Here is an 18,422-nt window from a genome sequence, read left to right as displayed (position 1 = left end):
TCAGTTTCCTTCGCCTAGGGTAAATCTCTTCTACCCTTAACTTAGCTCTAATACCATGTGAAAAATCTATTACAATTATTGATTATTATCCTCCTATCTTTGATAGATTATTTGAGAAACAAATATTGGAAAATAACACAACTGTAATTTCACAAACTCATATAAATGCACAACACAATGAACACAATATTTTCGGACAATTGTCCCTGGCAAAACCCCGAAGGGAAAACCAGTACTACATATGAGGAATATATATTAACTACAACAAATCAAGAGATACAAATACTACTTGTCTGTTACTGGCAGAGCTTTGACGACCTCCCAATTTCTCCTGCTGAGATTCCACCCCACTACTATCCCAATGCTATCACTACGCCCTTGCTAACACTGCAAGTTCTTCACACAATTCATTCATTCATTCACTGTTTTCCAAATGCCCCTTGACCCCCTTATATACTACTCTCATTGGAAAACCAACGACCGAGATTCATTCTCAATCAACGGCTGAGATTAAAACAACTAAACAACCCTAACCAAATTGGTTGCTAGAAGTTTCTAAAAAGAGTCAAATAATTAATAAGAATTATTTGAACTCTAACTACATTTGTTAGCAAACAATTATTTACTAATTATTTAACAAAAGGACAAACAGTTGTCCAAGCTAACAAACTAACAAACTAACAATTCCAAGGGTCACCAACAACTCCTTGAGAATCCAAACCCAACAGTCACATCTTATTCTACACAGGACTCAGAATTACAAGCCGTTTAACTTGTTGGAAAAGTCTCCACGAGTTGAAAGTGAAGTCCTGAAAGAACTTGCCTACGACAATGTTCTAAAAGACAGGCCAAACTTTTAAGGACTAAAAATGCTCCCAAAGCCTTCAAAAATAACAATTATTAACATATAAAAAAAAAAAATTAACAATTACTAACATATTAAAAAACTAAAAAAAATATAAAAATATATTTCCACTGTTTGAGATTTGCTTCTCAACACACAACCTCCCTCCAGAAAGCAACAAATTGCTTGGAGAACTGTACACCGCAATCTAAACTTCAATGGATAAATTTCATTCCAACTGAGCCAAGATTTCCAAATTTCGATACAAACGTATTTTGATTTCTCACCACCAATTCAATCGAATATATACCAATTTTTATATTGCAAGTGATTAAATGAGTTGACCGTCGATGGTGAGCGGGCTGGCTTAAAGAGCCGGTTTTTGAGCCCCACATAATGGCAGTTTATTTTAAGCCTTATCGGTAATAACAAAATTGACTCGTCATAAACACAGAATGGAATAAAACAATGCAGAAAATCATGAAGTTGTGCTTTAGTGCTTATCCCGCTTTGCCGTTAATGAGCAGCAATAAATATTCCTGAGCTTGTTGAAGATAGACTTTTGACCCTGTTTATTTATTAACTAGCACTTGGATCTTTTAACAGGTGCAAGACTTTCGCCCATAGGAAAATTGATAGGGTATAAAATCTGATATAATAATACATTATTTAGTATTTTATATTATTATTCAATTATATTATTATAATCTTATTTTATTATTATTAATATTTTATTATTATAATATTATTTTATAATATGTTTTTTATAGTCAAGTTTTCTAATTTATATCAAATATAAACAAATTATTGATAATAAAAAGATCATGGAATCTTTATTTAAAAATTCTATCTAAAAAAATAAAAATAAATAAATTTCTAATTCATTTAGTTATTTTTTAGTAATATTCTATATAAATAAAATATAATTTATAATCTCAAATCCAAAACAATTATTATCAAAAAAAGTGTATTTTATATATTATGTTCCACCCACAAGGAAATATTTTGGGAAATGTGCTTAGGTCCATAAACTCCTATACTTGATGGGAACAAAAGGTGAGTGTGCTCGAAAGTACTAAAGTAGTTAGGGTGGCTACAATTGAATATAAACAAAACTATTGCTTGAGTTAAAAATTCGTTTTCAGCTATGAATATTACTAAATACATGCAATAGTTCATTCTAGGTGCTACATAGACATGTTCCATAGAAGAAGGTCCATCTAAATATTGACAATTTTAATGTTGAAAATTTTATATGCTATCCTCTTTTTTTTAATGATATATTTTAATAATCATGCATTTTTGTTGTTTCACAATTTTCACATAATAAAATCAAGAAAATCAAGAAAAACATAGCGTCCAAGGGTAGCAAACAGACTAGAAGGCTAAACATCAAGAAAAACATCAAATCAAGGATCACCCAATCCACTGACATAACAATGCATGTCCTCCATGACCAAATCTTCTAGAACTCTAGAATAGTTCAAGGATAACAAACCCCAATCCCTAACTCTCTGTTGACCCATCTGCTCTAAAGCCCATCTAGCCAAACAATTTGCCACCTTATTTCATTCCCATGGAATATAGCAGAAGGAAATAGAGTCCAAGGAACTACAAAGTCTTAAAGTGTGTCTTGCCACTAGGGTCAATTGCCAGTTCATGCCCTTCAACTCTATCTATTTAACTTATCAACAATAATATAAAATTCACAAATGATATGTATCCACCCTAGAGCACAACATCTACCTAGCACAAAAAGAATCAAAAAAGCCTCCATAAATTTATTATTATGGTGACCTTTAGACATAGAGAAACATAATTGAACCACTCTAGAACTATCTTTGCCAACTCCTCAAATTCTAGAGCATGCCCCAAATTTCCTCTAGATGAACCACCAGTATTTATCATTAGAACACCAAAAGGAGGGAGTGACTAGAATCCATCCTATTGAACCTTATCCTTGAAATGAACAACCTCCTTAGTTAAGGGAGGCCTCCCTAGACACCCTTCAAACCTAGTCTCTGGATAATAGATTCATCACTAGGATCCACTTGGGGTAAAAGTTCACATTTTTCTAATAGAGTCTCCTGCAAGCCACTAATGATGAGCATCCAAAGCTAGTGACTAAACATTTTCTTTCCATGGAAGATCCTTTGATTCCTTTCTAAAAAAATTACAAAGATAATGAAGGATGGGACAATGTCCCAAGCAATATGTAGTTTAAAGGAGTCTTGGTGGGAGGATTCACCACACAATCCAAGAACTCAACAAATGAGAAAACATGGATGCAAGCATTACTCCAAACCCCCAATGAACAGTGCCAAATTTCCTCAATGAAAAGGTAATCAAATAAAATATGAGAGGAAATATCCTCACATCGATTGCACAAAACACACATAGAAGGGTGTTAAAATCCATCCTTCCTCAAATTATCCCAAGCAAGACATTAGTTCTGAAGAATCAACCAATCAAAAAAATTGCATTTTATTCTAGAGAACTTATTCCATGCCTACTTCCACCAATAAACTTTAGTGAACCCATGGGCTTGTCTATCACTTGATAACCTGAGGTAACTAGAAATTTACCTTTTAGGTTATCTCTCAAGAGAGAGTATCTTCCTCCTCCAAATTAAGATCATGAAGATCCTCAAATGGTCTACTTGGGGGCCACTGGAGAGGTTCTTTCCAATTAAACTCTTCAACCTGGCCAGAGAGCTAGGAAGTTTTAAAATCTTCCACTTTGCTATGCAGGTCATTGTTACCATGAAGCTTGAAAGGAGAAAGTTTGAAAAGTGGTTTGAAGATACCTAGACAAGGGTAATCACGTGGGAAATATCCCATGGATTTTCTTGGACTAGGAAATCCAAAGAGAGACAAATGTTTGAAGAGAGGCTAGCCAACTTTATGATGGAGCTCAATGAACATAGAAAGGAAGTAGTACACAGGCAAAACCTACCTGTTATGGATCCAATAATACATCCCTATCTAGATCCCACAATGTGGCTCAAATATTAATTGTGGAATGATGGACCATGTGGGTGGATGGGATAGATGGAGCCGATAGGAGAATCCAACTCCCTAGATGGAGAGATAGCATTTGAAGAACCTCTTGATTTTTGAATTTGTATTTACTTTGTATATACTTTGCACTATTTAGAATGTGTAATTGTCTTTGTATATCATTATCATGTTGACAGGTAGTAATATGTAGCCTGGTTTTGTATATGGTCAGATTTTATTGAACTGTTCGAACAACCTCTTTTGTATTGTGACTTCATTATATTTAATAGAAAAAATAAATAATATAATGAATATCACTGAAAAATAATATAGGGAATATTAATGTAATAAATATTTAAATTTTCTTTACTACTATTTAAGTATAATCTATGATTTCTTCACTAATCACATTCTCAAATAATTATTAAATTTTAGAAGAGTTAAAGTATTCTTAATTGACAAAAATTAAATAAATTGATTATTTTTAATTAATTGTATGATTCTTTTAATTAATCTCTTTTATTTGTGAATTGTTTGCATAAAAACATATTCGATTACTATTACAAATAGTGTTCGGATTATAGTTCAATTAGGCTTAGATTTATAGCTTAGTGATAAATTTAATTAGGAATAGGGTTCAATTAGAATTAGGACTATGATTCAATTAATGGTTAATCAAAATTAAAAAATAGTTTTATGAGTTAAGGTTAAGTTATGGTTATAGTTGAAACATGGTTAGGATAAGGATTTAATTAGGATAAGGGTTAGGTATAAAGTTAAATTGGTGTTAGGGTTAAGAATCAATTAACCTTATAGGTAGAACTTTTGATTTAGTGAGGGTTAAATTATAGTTAAGATTTAAAGAGGTTTGGAATACAATTCAATTAAGATTAGAGTTATAATTGGAATTACAAATGGGACTTTTATTAAAGTTAAAATAGGGTTAGGGTAAGAGTTAAGATTAGTTTTCAATTTAGATTAGGGATTAATTTATAATTCTATTAATTTTATAATTAACATTTTATTAGTATTATAGTTAGCTAGAGTTCAAATAAGATTACAAGTTAATTAGGGTTAGGATTCAATTAAAGTTATGGTTACAAAATTATTAATCTCTATTGTTTGGTAATTGTTTGCTACTCAATTACTACTACAAATATAAACAACAAGTACTAGCCACTATGTGGTACTTGCTAGCTAATCAATTAAAAACATTGAAGATGAATTATTATTGTTGCAATTCTAGGTGAAAAATAACTACATGTGTTGTGGAATTTGTAATATGAAGAGTTGAAATAAATTTGATCTTGATTATGTACCTAATTTAAGCAAAATACTAGTTATAAATTCTAAAGTATTAGTTTGAATGGTCAGGTTTATACACGTGTTGATTTCCATTTAAATTTATGTCTATTTCTAAAAATATCTTAATTTGATTATATGCCAACAAATGACATAATGTTGTGTTTAGTAGGGATTTTTTTTCCTAAATAGAAATAATAAATAAAATTAATTTAATTGGATTTGAAAAAGTAATAAATTTAAATTGACTAATGATGCATGTATACAAACTAATAATTCAATTTTTATTAAATTATTGATAAATATTGACAAAAAAAGGTTGATTAAATTAAAAAAAACCAACAATAAATAAACCATCACATGCACGCACACACACATCAACACCTTTTATGATAGATGTTAACTATACACAAAATGCGATGTCAATTACAATGTAAAGCTCCACTTAAAATGAATGTAATGAATGCATAAGAGATTGCTCGAACAAGAAATTTATATAAGTTTTTGTAATCATTAAAGTATTTTTGTATGATCATTATCTCTTTCTGTGGATGTGTGCATAGTGAATGTTGTACTCTTTGGGTTTATTTGCTAGTACTCTGTGACCAAGAAATCTATTCATAAACTAGATCTATAACCATCTGTAATCTTTATTTCTAGTAATCTATTATCAATTACATAAAATTTTAAAAATATAATAATTGAATACGACTGTCTTAATATCTGCATATATTCCTCTATGTACTAAAGTTTTTGATACAAGACCAAACTGTATCGAAATATAACACAATTCGAAGGATATTAGTTTTGAATGAGTTGTATTCAACTCTTCGTTCATATGATAGACTTCGGATAATCATTTGAAAACGGATTATTCCATTTAGAAGATGGTGTTGAAAGGGACAAACAGTTGCAATTAATTTTTATAATCGTTTATCCATTTCTGCACAATCATTATCTCTTTTTGTTTTTGCTCTTTCAACCAGGCGGGATCGTCACCGGTACTCAGAACAATATCTTGACAATGCGTTCCTGCGTTACATTGAATACTTATAAGATAATAGTCTTTCTGTTTGATAGTGGGTAGAAAGAAAACATTCTGAACCAACTTACCTTCTTCGGTGGTAATAGCTACAATGCTTTCAGAAATATTCGCTAACACACTGAAATGCCATCCACAATATGCCGAATTAACTAAATCAACAACGATGTAAAATATAATAGAACAACTAATCCACAATATCTTAGAAAAAGAATCGCTTACCCTCCACTGCTCCATGGATCTCTTAACCCATTGGAGAAAATGATATTGCTTCCAAAATCTTTCAACACTCTCTTTATGTCCTGCACGTTAATTATAACCAAGGTCATCTTAATAAAAACAAATCACAAACAAAATTGTTGTGTCTGCTTAACTCTAATCGAAATTTTTTTTTTACAGAATTTGGTAATAGATTAAAAAAATATATACGTGTCCTCCGAATTCAATTGTAGCCCAGTGTTGGCGTGGCAGTACACCGTATTTCAGGTAGCATTCCCTGGAATATGACTTGATATCAAAGCTGGAGGGCGGAAACATTGTCATGCCAGGAGGATCGCTGAACGGAAGCACCATTTCAGTGCAAGTCTGCCAATTAAGAAAATGTGTTAGACGTGTAGCCTAATTTCATTTCGTAATAATAATAATAACAGAACAGAACTATCAGTTACGGGTCAGTCTTAAACCACATACATTAAAGCAACATATTAAGTCTAGAGAATCTTAATCAATTTGAATGTTTAACATTTTTAAATCTAAAAATGTATTCTTAGTGTGATCACACACCTTAAACAACATATTAAGTTTTTAAACAATATATTAAATCTAGAAAATGTCAATCAACTTTAAATATTTAACACTTTTAAGTCTATAACTTAACATGTTAGTCAGTTACCTGCCAATCCCATCCATCGTCAGTATAATTAAATGGACCCAAATCCAAGCATTGGCCTTCGTATGAGTAGTTTGCTGCAGCAGCTATTCTGCTAACAGTGTTTGCGTCTCCGGGTAGGCTATTGATGGCATTGCAGATCTGCAGAAAGGCAAGGTTACATAATAGACAGACCTAAGTTAATTTGCAAGGAGGAGGTTGGTAGTATATTTACTCTTTTAACTTCTTCGAAATCGTACTGTGCTGCGCCATCGTACATTGATTCAAGATCATCGTAAAGGGATTCCTTATCCGTAATATTCCTGCGGCAAGGAATAGCCAGTCAATAGATATTTATTACAGGATGATTAATATAATGTATGGAGAGTGCGTTCACTTACTCGCAGGTATTAAATAGTTTGCTTAGGGTCAGCAAGCCTTGAGGGCTAGACGCGATTTCGTCCATCATAGCCCACGATTCGTTAATTCTTTTGTAGCAGATATCACTTACATTCTGCGAAATAATTTTAAAAGTCAAATTTAATGATAATAAGGGTGAGTTTAATCTGAAAGAGATGAATGAACATACTCTGAAATCCTTGGTGACAACGCTGTCATATCCATAAGTGGGAGCGACGTCGTAGAGGGAAAGGATAGGTGCAGATGCTGCAAGGGCGCCGATTGTTATGTGCGGATACTTGAGCCGAAACCATGCAGCTAGCACTGCACAAAATCATTTCACTCACTGAATCCCAGTTACTTTCAACAGATAATATAGATTCATGTGAAAGAAATCTTACTTACTTCCACCATAGGATGCACCAAAAACAACGACTGGACAATTCTCCGCCTTCAAAGTTTTCTTCAAATAAACAATGAAGGTCGCATAATCGGCTAAGACCTGCGTGGATGTGAAATAACCTCTTGTGCTTGCATTCGCATATGCAGCCTCCATTCCCCCGAATGGCATTGACGTCCCGTAATAACGGTGCTAAATACACACCTCGCCACAATTAGGCCTATTTTAACATACTCATCAAAGAAGAAAATGAACTGAACTTATTATTCGACTTTGTTTTGTAATATAACAAAAATGGACACAGGGAATTAATTCGAAAGTGTAATACTACCTCTATGTAGACCACAAGAGCCTTGAAGTCAGTCATCTGGTCTATCGTGACGTACCCGACGTCATATGCAATGTCTCCTTCCGCACCCAAAAATACAAATATGGGAGAATTACTTTGAGCGCCGCCCCAATTGGACTTGTCCATGAAATATCGTTGGGGAAAGGTTTGATAGCTCTCTGGCGTGTACCCAAAATGGTCCAGAACTTGGGTATAGTTGTATTCCTCGTACGAAGCTTTACTTAGACTTGCAACGTAAGAATTAGTTATTCGAGATCTCCTTAACTTCTTCAGAAAGCCACCGTGCAGTCGATTCTTCTTGAGAATCCCAACTCCCAAAGCACAGCCTCCCTCCAGAAAGCAACACATGATCACTAGAAGAGCTATACACAGCAATCTAAACTTCAATGGATAGAATTCCATTTCAGCACTATTCGGAGCCATGTTTCCCAAATCTTGACTCAAATGTACTTCTATTTCTCAGCAACTCACTCGAATATATACCAAATTTAATGTTGCAAGAGATTAAACGAGCTGACTGTTGATGGTGAGAGGGCCGGCTTAAAGAGCAGCTTTTTAGATCACATAGTGGCAGCTTATTTTAGGCCTTATCGATAATAACAAACTGATTCCTCGTAAACACGGAATCGAAAACAAGAATGCAGAAAGTGCTAAATGGAAGGGCATCATGAAGTTGTGCTTTAGTGGTTATTCCGTTCGGCCGTTCATGAGCGGGAAAAATATTCCTGTTATCATCTTGACGGGAATGGAATGTCCAAACAAATATTGACACTTTTAATGTTGAAAATTGGAAATGGTATCTACTTTCTTTTAAGAACATTTTTTTAATAACCCGTGCATTTTGTTTGTTTCACAATTTCATAAAATAAAATTAATTTTTACCTGTCTTTTGGTTATGTGACTCTCGTTGCAAATGACCTTTTCAAGCGTATATAAGAAAATGATGTTATGGCGAAATGAAAAATATATATTTAGAAATATTTCTAATCGTGAAAAACATATGTTTACAATATTTTTAGATAATGTTGTATTTAATTTGGTTAAAATTATATTATTATAAATGGAATGCTTTTATAGTTAATCTTGTTTGTACTTTGTTTTGTCTTTGTTATTTATTCTTATTTTTATGTATAATTTAATTGATTTATGCATTAGATTTAAATTAATAATTGAATCCTATCAAATATCAATCCAATCTAATTGTTTCACCTAAATTGTGTCTATTGCCTATCATATTCATAACTCCACTCTCTTAAAGAAGACACATAATATAAAGGCCACAATAATATTTAAAGAATTGCTAGTTATGGCCCAAATGTTAAGAGTGGGTAGCTTCACTTTGTTTATTGAAGACAACCAAAAGGGCTTCCTCTCCAACTTTCCTCTCCCTATAGAACTTCTTGTCATCCATCTGCAAACTAGTGATCTCAGTAATAAAAGACTCATCATTTCTGAATTTAGCCTCGGGTGAACTCACAATAATGGTTCCCACTTTTTTGCCACTTTTGACACTGAGATTAACACTTTTAAAATAATCTTCAACTTTCGACAACTATAGCTTTTAAACTATAAATAATTTGAAGATGATGTAAATTAGTGATTTGTAGCATTTTGTCTCTACATTCCATATATATTTTTTTCAATTTTTTTTGAAGGAATTTTAAAAAAAATTTCCATCTCCCTCAAAAAGTAGTTTTTTACAACAAACTACATTTTTTAAGAGTGACGTGCCTCCTGAAATGCATAACTTTTTTTCTATAAATGATAAAAACTCAATTCTTTCGAATTTTGGTTTGTAACATCAATATCCAGGGCTTGCAGTTAGTTTGATCATGATATGTTCAATATTTTTCATTTTATTAAGATTTGAAGTCCGACTAGTCATAATTCCGACATAGGTTTAAGTTTGATTACATAACTTGTTCTATATATATCGAAATTCAATATTTTTTTCTTTGTTAGAAAGAAGACATCTTAGATATTTTTCAGAATTTTTTTGAATTAGTTTCCTATTTTTCCCAATACGTTGAACAGAGAAGTTCATTTTTGGTGGAAAACCTATGTTTGGTAAAATTAAAAAAACAAGTTCATAATAAACTCAATATGTAATAATATTATATTCATTGGAAATCTTGCTTTGAGGACTACAATACTACATTTTGGGTTGTCAAGATCATTCCATTTGAGCCTTCAACCAAAGGTTTGAAGGCCAAAAATATGCAAAAAAATGCAGAAAGCTCTAGAGAAGTGTTAAAAAAGGGGTTTGAACGATAGGGGGTTGGAGCGAACCCCCCATTTTTAGGGGGGTTCGAGCAAACCCCCCCATATATAATTGAAAAATGACATAATCAAGCATTAAAGGTGCTTTGCTCGAAAGAGTGGGTTTGAGCAAAGTGGGGGCTTCACTTGAACCCCTCAAGGTAGTCCGTTCCAACACCCCCAATTCGCTCGAACCCCCCCTAAATGAAATTCTTCGCTTTCGCCAATTTCCTTCATTGGCAAAAGTGGGAACCAGCTTTGTGAGTTCACCCCCCCAATAGTAGTAAGGGTGCCATCATGCCAACTGTTCACAAATTCCTCTATCATTTTTGGATCATGGCCATGCAATTACAATATTGGTTTTGAATCTAAACCAAATATTACAATAATGACCTTTACACATTTCGTAAGCTGTCATCATTAATGTCTAGAGTTTGGACAAGATTTTCAGCATCCTTTCTTGTCAGTTCACTAAGATGTATAGGAAAAATTTCCTTTGTTGTCGACCACCTTATATCCTCATACACCATGCTAAAATTATCCACGTAGTCTGGAGGCATATTACCTTCCCGATACAGATGGGAGATTTGAGATTCGTCTAATTTGGTCATCATGATATGGCACTCTTGTATTAAATGCTTGATCATCCAACTCGGGGCATTCCTATTACTCAAACATCTAATAATGTTTAGAGAATCAACCTTTGACTAGACTTTTTTATGCCCACCTCAGATTGCTTTGATTAAATGTTACAATGATCTAAATAAAAAATAATGATGAACAGGTATGCCTAAACAAATGCAATCTTGACTGATTAAACAAATAATGCCAATTTATTAATAAACATTGCAATAATTAAATTGATATAATTACTTAACTAAATACAATAAGTGATGATACAATGTGCTCATGCTAAGATAAATTTCAATGTGGTCTAGCTAAATGGGTTTTCTAACTAAACACGACATGATCTAACTAACATGTCATATTGAATATTGAACTATATGTTAACACATAAAGAATACAATTTCACAATCTATAAAAATATTAACTACAAAAATTATCCAAGGCAACCAATTCTTTTTCATGAATGAAGCAATGTACACTAAATAGAAAGAGAAACTAACTCTGTAACATAACATGCCTTAAAGATGAAAGTGCTAGCATACCATCTAGTAAATAAGAGAGAGAGAGAAAGAAGAGAAAGGATTAAGCATAGTATCTACAAGGGTGCATATAATTAGTGAGATCTTTGAGAAGTATATCATCCATGTCCACTAAGTGGTAAGTAGCTGAGCTATATGCTTCAGTGATGATGTATGGTCTAAGTTAATTTAGACTATACTCTCATTTTTCTCTTGGAAGAGCATTCAAATTGCATTGATTTTCATAAAGTGCCAAGCTAGAAATAGACAAAGATAATTGAATAACTTTATCATTATAACTTTATTACATAGTACTTTGATAGGATTGTCCACTAAGTAGTAAGCAACTGAGCTATATGCTTCAATGATGATGTATGTTCTTAGTTAATTTAGACTAAACTTTCATTTTTCTCTTGGAAAAGTATTCATATTGCATTTATTTTCATAAAGTGCTAAGCCACAAATAGACAAAAATAATTGAGTAAATTTATCATTACAACTTTATTGTACAGTCTCTTGATAGGATTGAAGATTTTCAAGAGTGTTTATACACTATTCATTGTGCATTTCAAGTTGTTGGAGATGTTGTTCTCTACGAGAATTATGTCAAGGACACCCTTGAGATAAATTCCTAATGAAAGAATATCTAACTCTAAAGGCATTATCACATCGATAGCGTAAACGAGGTTATAAGGAGTAGTACCCATAGTTGTATGAAACCTAGTTATATAGGCCTATAAAATGTATGACATTTTAGTATGCCATTCCTTATCATGTTTATTAATATTTTGATGAAGGATTCACTCAATTGTCTTGTTAGAATCTTTAGTTTAACTATTTTATTGAGGATATTAAGGAGAAAAACAAAGATGTTTGACATGATAATTTCTATAAACATATCTTATCTTGAAAGGAAAGGAATTATTTCTAGGTTCAATCACTTCTAGCACTGACTTATTGAGTTGAATTTGTAGATTTTGAATCACTAGAACCCAATGGATTTAGGTAAGGTTGAGATTTACCCTATGCTCGTTATTTTTTCATTATTTTTTTTTTTTTCTACTGAGGATCAAGATGTTAGTCTATCTAGTTTTGTTTGGAAATGGTGGTCTCATGCCTTGTCCCTATGACACTAGATGGACTCTTTCAACCCTCTACTTGAACCTAATACTATTTCCCCCATACGGGTAAGGCTTCCTTACCTTCCCCTCCATTTTTAGTGCAACCTTACCTATGAATCTATTAGTATGCAATGGGCATACTAATAAATCATAACACTAATTATAAGCCAAACTAAACTCTAATACTAGCCCTAACCATAATTAAAAGCTTACCATAACTAAATCCTGACCTTGACAATATCCCTAATCTAGACATAATTGAACCCTAACTCTAACATTAACTTGACCGTAATTAAACCTTAACCATAACACTAAAATAAAACTTTTTTACATAATCCTAACCCTCACATCTTTATCCTTAATCCCTAACCCTATTTGAACCCAAACACTAACTCCAACCCTAATAAAAGCTAAAATAATTAGAATACTTATCATTTTTCTAATTAAACTCTAGCCATAACCCTAACACTAATTCTTGTTCAACGCCAACCCTTGCCCCAAGCATTATCCTAGAATAGTAACCCTAATTAGAGTTTTACATTAACTCTAAAATTACTATTACAATAATTGAAACCTAACCATAACCTAACCCTCAAATTAACCCTAACTCTAATACTAATTAATCTCTAATATTTATTTAACCCTAATACTTATGTAATTGAATCATAGTCATAATTCTAACCCTAATTGAACTCTAGCCAACCTAACCTTGAACCTATCCCTAATATTCATGCTAATGTAACCCATAACCCTAATTCAACCCTACCACCAACTTTAACCCCAATCTCACTATAAGTGAACCCTAGCCATAAACAAACCCTAACTATAACAAAGCCTAATCATAATTCAACACTAACCTAACCATATTAAAATCTTAATCTAATAATAATTATTTACCACCAACTTGAACCCTAATATACACATAATCAAGCCCTAACCATAATTCAATGCTAACCCTAACCCTAACCCTAACCTTAATTGTGTTAAACCCTAATTGTTTAATGTCTTCCATGTTGTGCCATGACTACTACAAGATATCCTTCTCAATGCATCTATTTTTATTATTTTTATCCTAAATTCTAATAGTCACCTTGAGAAAAATACCTTCTAATATGTGTGTATATATGCTAGTAGATATTACAAAAGAATAAATATACAAAATTAATTCATATCAAAACATTTGAAAAACTTGTTAATACTATTCCTTATAATCAGCAGAACTACAATAATAAAAAATAAAAAATTAAAAGAATAAAAATGATTAAACATTATGTGACATAAAAATATTGTACAATACATTTCTTGAAAACTCTTTTTATATACTACTGAATATATTTTACTTTTTCTTGAAATTGCTATTTCATTTGAAAAAATACAAATAATCGAATCCAAAAAAATTCAAAAGAATATAGCATGGATTGTGGAAATCTCATATCATTAATTACTATTTCAATTCTTATTTCAATTGAACATTTTCCTATGCTTAATAAAAAGTTGAGAAAAACTTAATAACAAGGAATTGTGTGGAAGAAATGCATGGGCTATCATCATAATTAGGTGGAAGAAGTCAAGGGAAGAGATAGTCCACCGCTGACGCTCAAGTTTAACTCGAAGCAAGGAAAACATGCCGTAGGGCTTGGCACCAAAGAACCACTGTAACAGAGAAAAAAAAGTTTAAAATATTAAACAGAAAATTATGCACCAAAAAAATATTGTACAATCCATTTCTTTATAGCCATATTACATGCTTATGACAAAACCATTAAGTGGTTCAATTGCAAAGACACCGTGTGATTTCTTTTTTCAAGAATCTTCCCATGAATTAAAAGGAGCTTTGAAAATGCAAAAAGTGTTCATTAACATAAATCGAACATCACAGACAGAAATAGGAAGTAAAAATCTGTTAACTGGTGTGTATTTTTAACATTTAAAGAATAGACTCCGTCTTTAGAAGATGCCATAGATCATTGAATTCAGGTAACAGAAATTGAAGATTTAATGGAAGGCAAATATTTTGTTGAAAAGTACTTCATAGTGGCAAAATATCAATTTAGATCAAAAGAATGCCTCGTTTACAGTTTTTCGAGAGTAAGCAAATTAGAAGAGAAGCATATCCCATGGTGGCATTATCTTTTCTTAAAACTTCTCATTTAAGCAATTCTCAATCAATATATGGCTTATTTGCTACTATAATTAATTTCAAGAAATTTAAATTCTAAGTACCTTACCACGGCTAACTATGACAGACTATACAATTCTTGCGACGGTAAATACTTCAGCAACCTAAAAAAACTTGAAAGATTATAATTTAAAAGACACATAAAACAGGACTGTAATGAAGAAGAAGCCTGAATATTATTGATATTGAAAACTTAATGTAATTACAATAACAGTGAATTGTTTTATAGACAAATTCTTTTCCCAAAAATAGGATTACAAAAACATAAAACTTAAAGCTAAAAAAGTAAAACTAAAATCTCAAAAAGCTGCTTTATTAAGAAAAGCAGAGATATGCTTTCCACCCCAGCTTGATCTCTAAGGCATCGTTCATCTTCAAAACTGTCGATCTAAAGAAACATTTCCTACTGCTTAATAAATTGAAAAGAAGAACATAATAACAGGAATTGCCTGAAAGGAATCCAAGAGCTATAATCAGAATTAGCTTGTCTTGTTGGAGATTAAGGGAAGAGAGAGTTGTAAATGGCAGTCCAGTGGGGATCAGAAGTGGAGGCAATGAGACGCTGCAGCTTAAGGCGAAGTTTCTCTCTTCTGGCAGATGGACCCTCAGAAAGCTGTAGACTATAAAAATATTGAGCAAGGAGATGCTCATCTCGCAAGGACTTCATAGGGTAGGGCTCAGCACCATATACCACAATGAAATACACGTCCCCAGGAATTCCGTCATAATATACCACCTCACCAGGAAGTGAACCTCTGAAGGGAACGACATATGTTTTCTTTGCTCGACTCCCATTTGCTGATAATTCAAGATCTCTAATCACTCGGTGTAACCAACGTTCTTCTGCAGTTGAGTAGTTTTCTTGAGATTTGAACTTGTTAACATCAACCCACTCCAGCTCATTTTCGATCTGCCCATAAAGGTCAGCGTGTTGCTTCTGATATTCAGCCAGCCCTGAAATTAGTCTCCAGAAATCCTGCTTCACAACGCCATCGATCTCAGCAAATTCGAGTGGGAAATTGTGAGCACTCGACATGCTTCTTTTTCTTTATCGATCTGCTCTCCTCCAACCAAGATCTATGCTTATTCTTAATTGGGATTTTCTCTGTCAAAAATAATGGACTGTATTATTTCTCTACTCATCCACTCTCAAAAACAGCCTATATATAACGAACAAAGTTGTTGATGTTTTATTTTTTAATTTTTTTAATTTTTTTATAAGCTTTTAGTCTTTGCTCGGAATTCATGATAATAATAGGACTTACTTAACAATTAGATCCAAAAATAGAAGAAATCCACATGCATCAAACGCATAAATAAAGAAAAGACTAAGTAAAGAAAAGCAAAGTCTAAAAGTAAAGAAAAGACTAAGTAAAGAAAAAGCATCTATCATGCAAAGAAAAGAATGCATTGACCATGTTAAAATAATGACAAATTTTATCGCCTAACGATACCATAGATGAAAACAGAGAATAATTTTGTTGATAGAATACCTCTAAAACCACAATAGTAATACTGAAAGTCTTCTCAATTGCAGCTATTTCCTCCTCTCACCAAGATCAATGCTTATTCTTAATTGACAATTTTGTGGTCTTTTCTGCCCATTCCTGCTAATAATAGCATAGCACTTAGTTAACATCTAGATCTAAAAATAGAGAAAAGACTAAGTAAAGAAAACTATCGATCATGCAAAGAAAATAATGCATTGACCATGCTAAAAGCAAAGATCTATGCTTATTCTTAATTGGAATTTTCTCAGTAATAATGAAGTCTATTATTTCTCTGCTCACTCATTCTCAAAAACAGCCTACATATAAAACAAAAAAAAAATGTTTTCAATCTTCGCTGTCCATTCCTGCTAATAATAGCAGAGGACTTAGTTAACAGTTGAATCTAAAAATAGAGGGAATGAACATGCATGGAATGCATAACCTAAAGAAAAACAGAGAGTAATTCTATCGCCTACCAATACATGCATGGAAGCAACTGCAGTTTATCATGCATAAGAAATAAAAGAAGAAAATAGAGAGTTGCATGATGACTGAAGGAAGGTGCCATGCTGTCGTTCATCATTCACATTAATAATGCACGTCTTCACATATGGTATAACAATTCTGATTTCATAATGTACTACCATCGATTCATAACCAGTTTGTTAGAGAATAGTTATCATTTAAAAAAGTTTTTCATGCGACTGTATGATCGAAGGAAGATAACAGAAATCATGTGCTTCATACTTGTTATTAGAAGGTGCTTCATGCTTGTTATTGACAGTTTATACTGTTGTTCCATATCTTCCAGAGATCATGTAGCTTTAACATGGATCCTAAAACTATAATTCACTGCCATGCTTCCAATCAATAACTACTAGTAGCTTTTAGTCTGCCAGTTTTGCTTTAGTTTGCATTAATTTTACGTTTTAGAGAGTTGTTCGCTTTTTCCCTTTAACTGGCACTACAAATAAAACACCACACATAACTATTGTTAGCAAAATAAAACTGTTGTTTAGCCGTAGTTATTAGACTGTTTACTCAGATGCAGCAATCAGTTTTTACAGGCTGCAAACATAAAACAATCATAGTTGTTCTGTAAGCCTCTGTTTACTCGTTTAAGCTTCAATAAAAACTAATTGCTTCATTGTGTTTGAATGCTTCATGAATGTTTCAATTTTTTCTGTAAGAATTATTATTTGTTTTTCTTATGATTATTTAAATTCAATCAACTGGGATAGGGCTGGTTTAGAAACTACATCTGACATCAAAACAGGTTTTTTTTCTGGGAATGTCAAATTGAAACTCTTTATCCATCCTTGAATTTGATGTAAACAGTGTTATTATTGGTACATAAAAATATGATCTTTTTGATAGGAAAATATTTGTGGGAGATTATTGAATCAGATTATCCAAAGCCAAACAATTTGAAAACCCTCATAAGGAGGCCAAGAAGAGGAATGCTCAATCCTTGTTTCACATTCAAATTTCTCTCAGTAAAAGCTTATTTCCAGTAATTGATAATAAATAGCCAATAGAAATAATAAGATAACAAAACTCGTCAAGTGACACTTACTCGAGCGCTAAACCCAGATCCATAGACTATTGAGATTCTAAGTGCTCCATAACTCATGATGATTATTTATATGGCCAAATGGACACCTTTTCTATTCCCAAACTTAGGTGCCCAATGCTCCTTTATTTTTCAATGTGGATATGGGAAGGAGTATATTTTCTCCATTTTACTTTATGGCAACCTCACCTCTTGTAAATATATTTGCAATTAGTCATAAAGTACAAATATTAAAGATTGTTCTCACATGTACTAGTAAACATTCTGCATGAAAATGGAGAAATGTGAATGATTTAAGATTTTAAGGTTAATGATACCTCATACTAACATTTTACCACTATAAATTATAAATTACAGGTACATCCAAGAGATACATATAATAAAATTAAGTATACTGATCAAGGCCAGTGTTGCATCAACCTATCTTTTATGTGGTCATTCGCTTTGTAAGA

The 18,422-nt window shown here is 32.4% G+C and overlaps 2 protein-coding genes across 2 annotated transcripts; both read right to left on the bottom strand.

Moving 5' to 3' along the window:
* Window positions 1-5,882: 5,882 nt before the first annotated feature.
* LOC131033270 (uncharacterized) lies at window positions 5,883-9,064 on the bottom strand. The gene is made up of 10 exons (XM_057964442.2): window positions 8,186-9,064; window positions 7,860-8,046; window positions 7,645-7,778; window positions 7,457-7,569; window positions 7,291-7,378; window positions 7,080-7,217; window positions 6,617-6,772; window positions 6,410-6,489; window positions 6,259-6,308; window positions 5,883-6,177 (listed from the first exon to the last, which is right to left on the bottom strand). Exons 1-10 carry the CDS (start codon window positions 8,624-8,626, stop codon window positions 6,062-6,064), a joined length of 1,503 nt encoding a protein of 500 aa, XP_057820425.2. The 5' UTR covers window positions 8,627-9,064; the 3' UTR covers window positions 5,883-6,061.
* A 5,995-nt stretch (window positions 9,065-15,059) lies between these two features.
* LOC131033319 (uncharacterized) lies at window positions 15,060-16,689 on the bottom strand. Its single transcript, XM_057964515.2, has 2 exons — window positions 16,401-16,689; window positions 15,060-16,012 (listed from the first exon to the last, which is right to left on the bottom strand). The coding sequence occupies exon 2, from the start codon at window positions 15,941-15,943 to the stop codon at window positions 15,407-15,409; it is 537 nt and encodes a 178-aa protein (XP_057820498.2). The 5' UTR covers window positions 15,944-16,012; window positions 16,401-16,689; the 3' UTR covers window positions 15,060-15,406.
* Between the last annotated feature and the right edge of the window lie 1,733 nt (window positions 16,690-18,422).

Source organism: Cryptomeria japonica, chromosome 10 (assembly GCF_030272615.1).
Source record: "Cryptomeria japonica chromosome 10, Sugi_1.0, whole genome shotgun sequence".
In the NCBI taxonomy this organism is placed as follows: Eukaryota; Viridiplantae; Streptophyta; class Pinopsida; order Cupressales; family Cupressaceae; genus Cryptomeria; species Cryptomeria japonica.
Note: the sequence above shows the minus strand (reverse complement) of the source record. Positions and strands in the feature narration are given on the sequence as shown.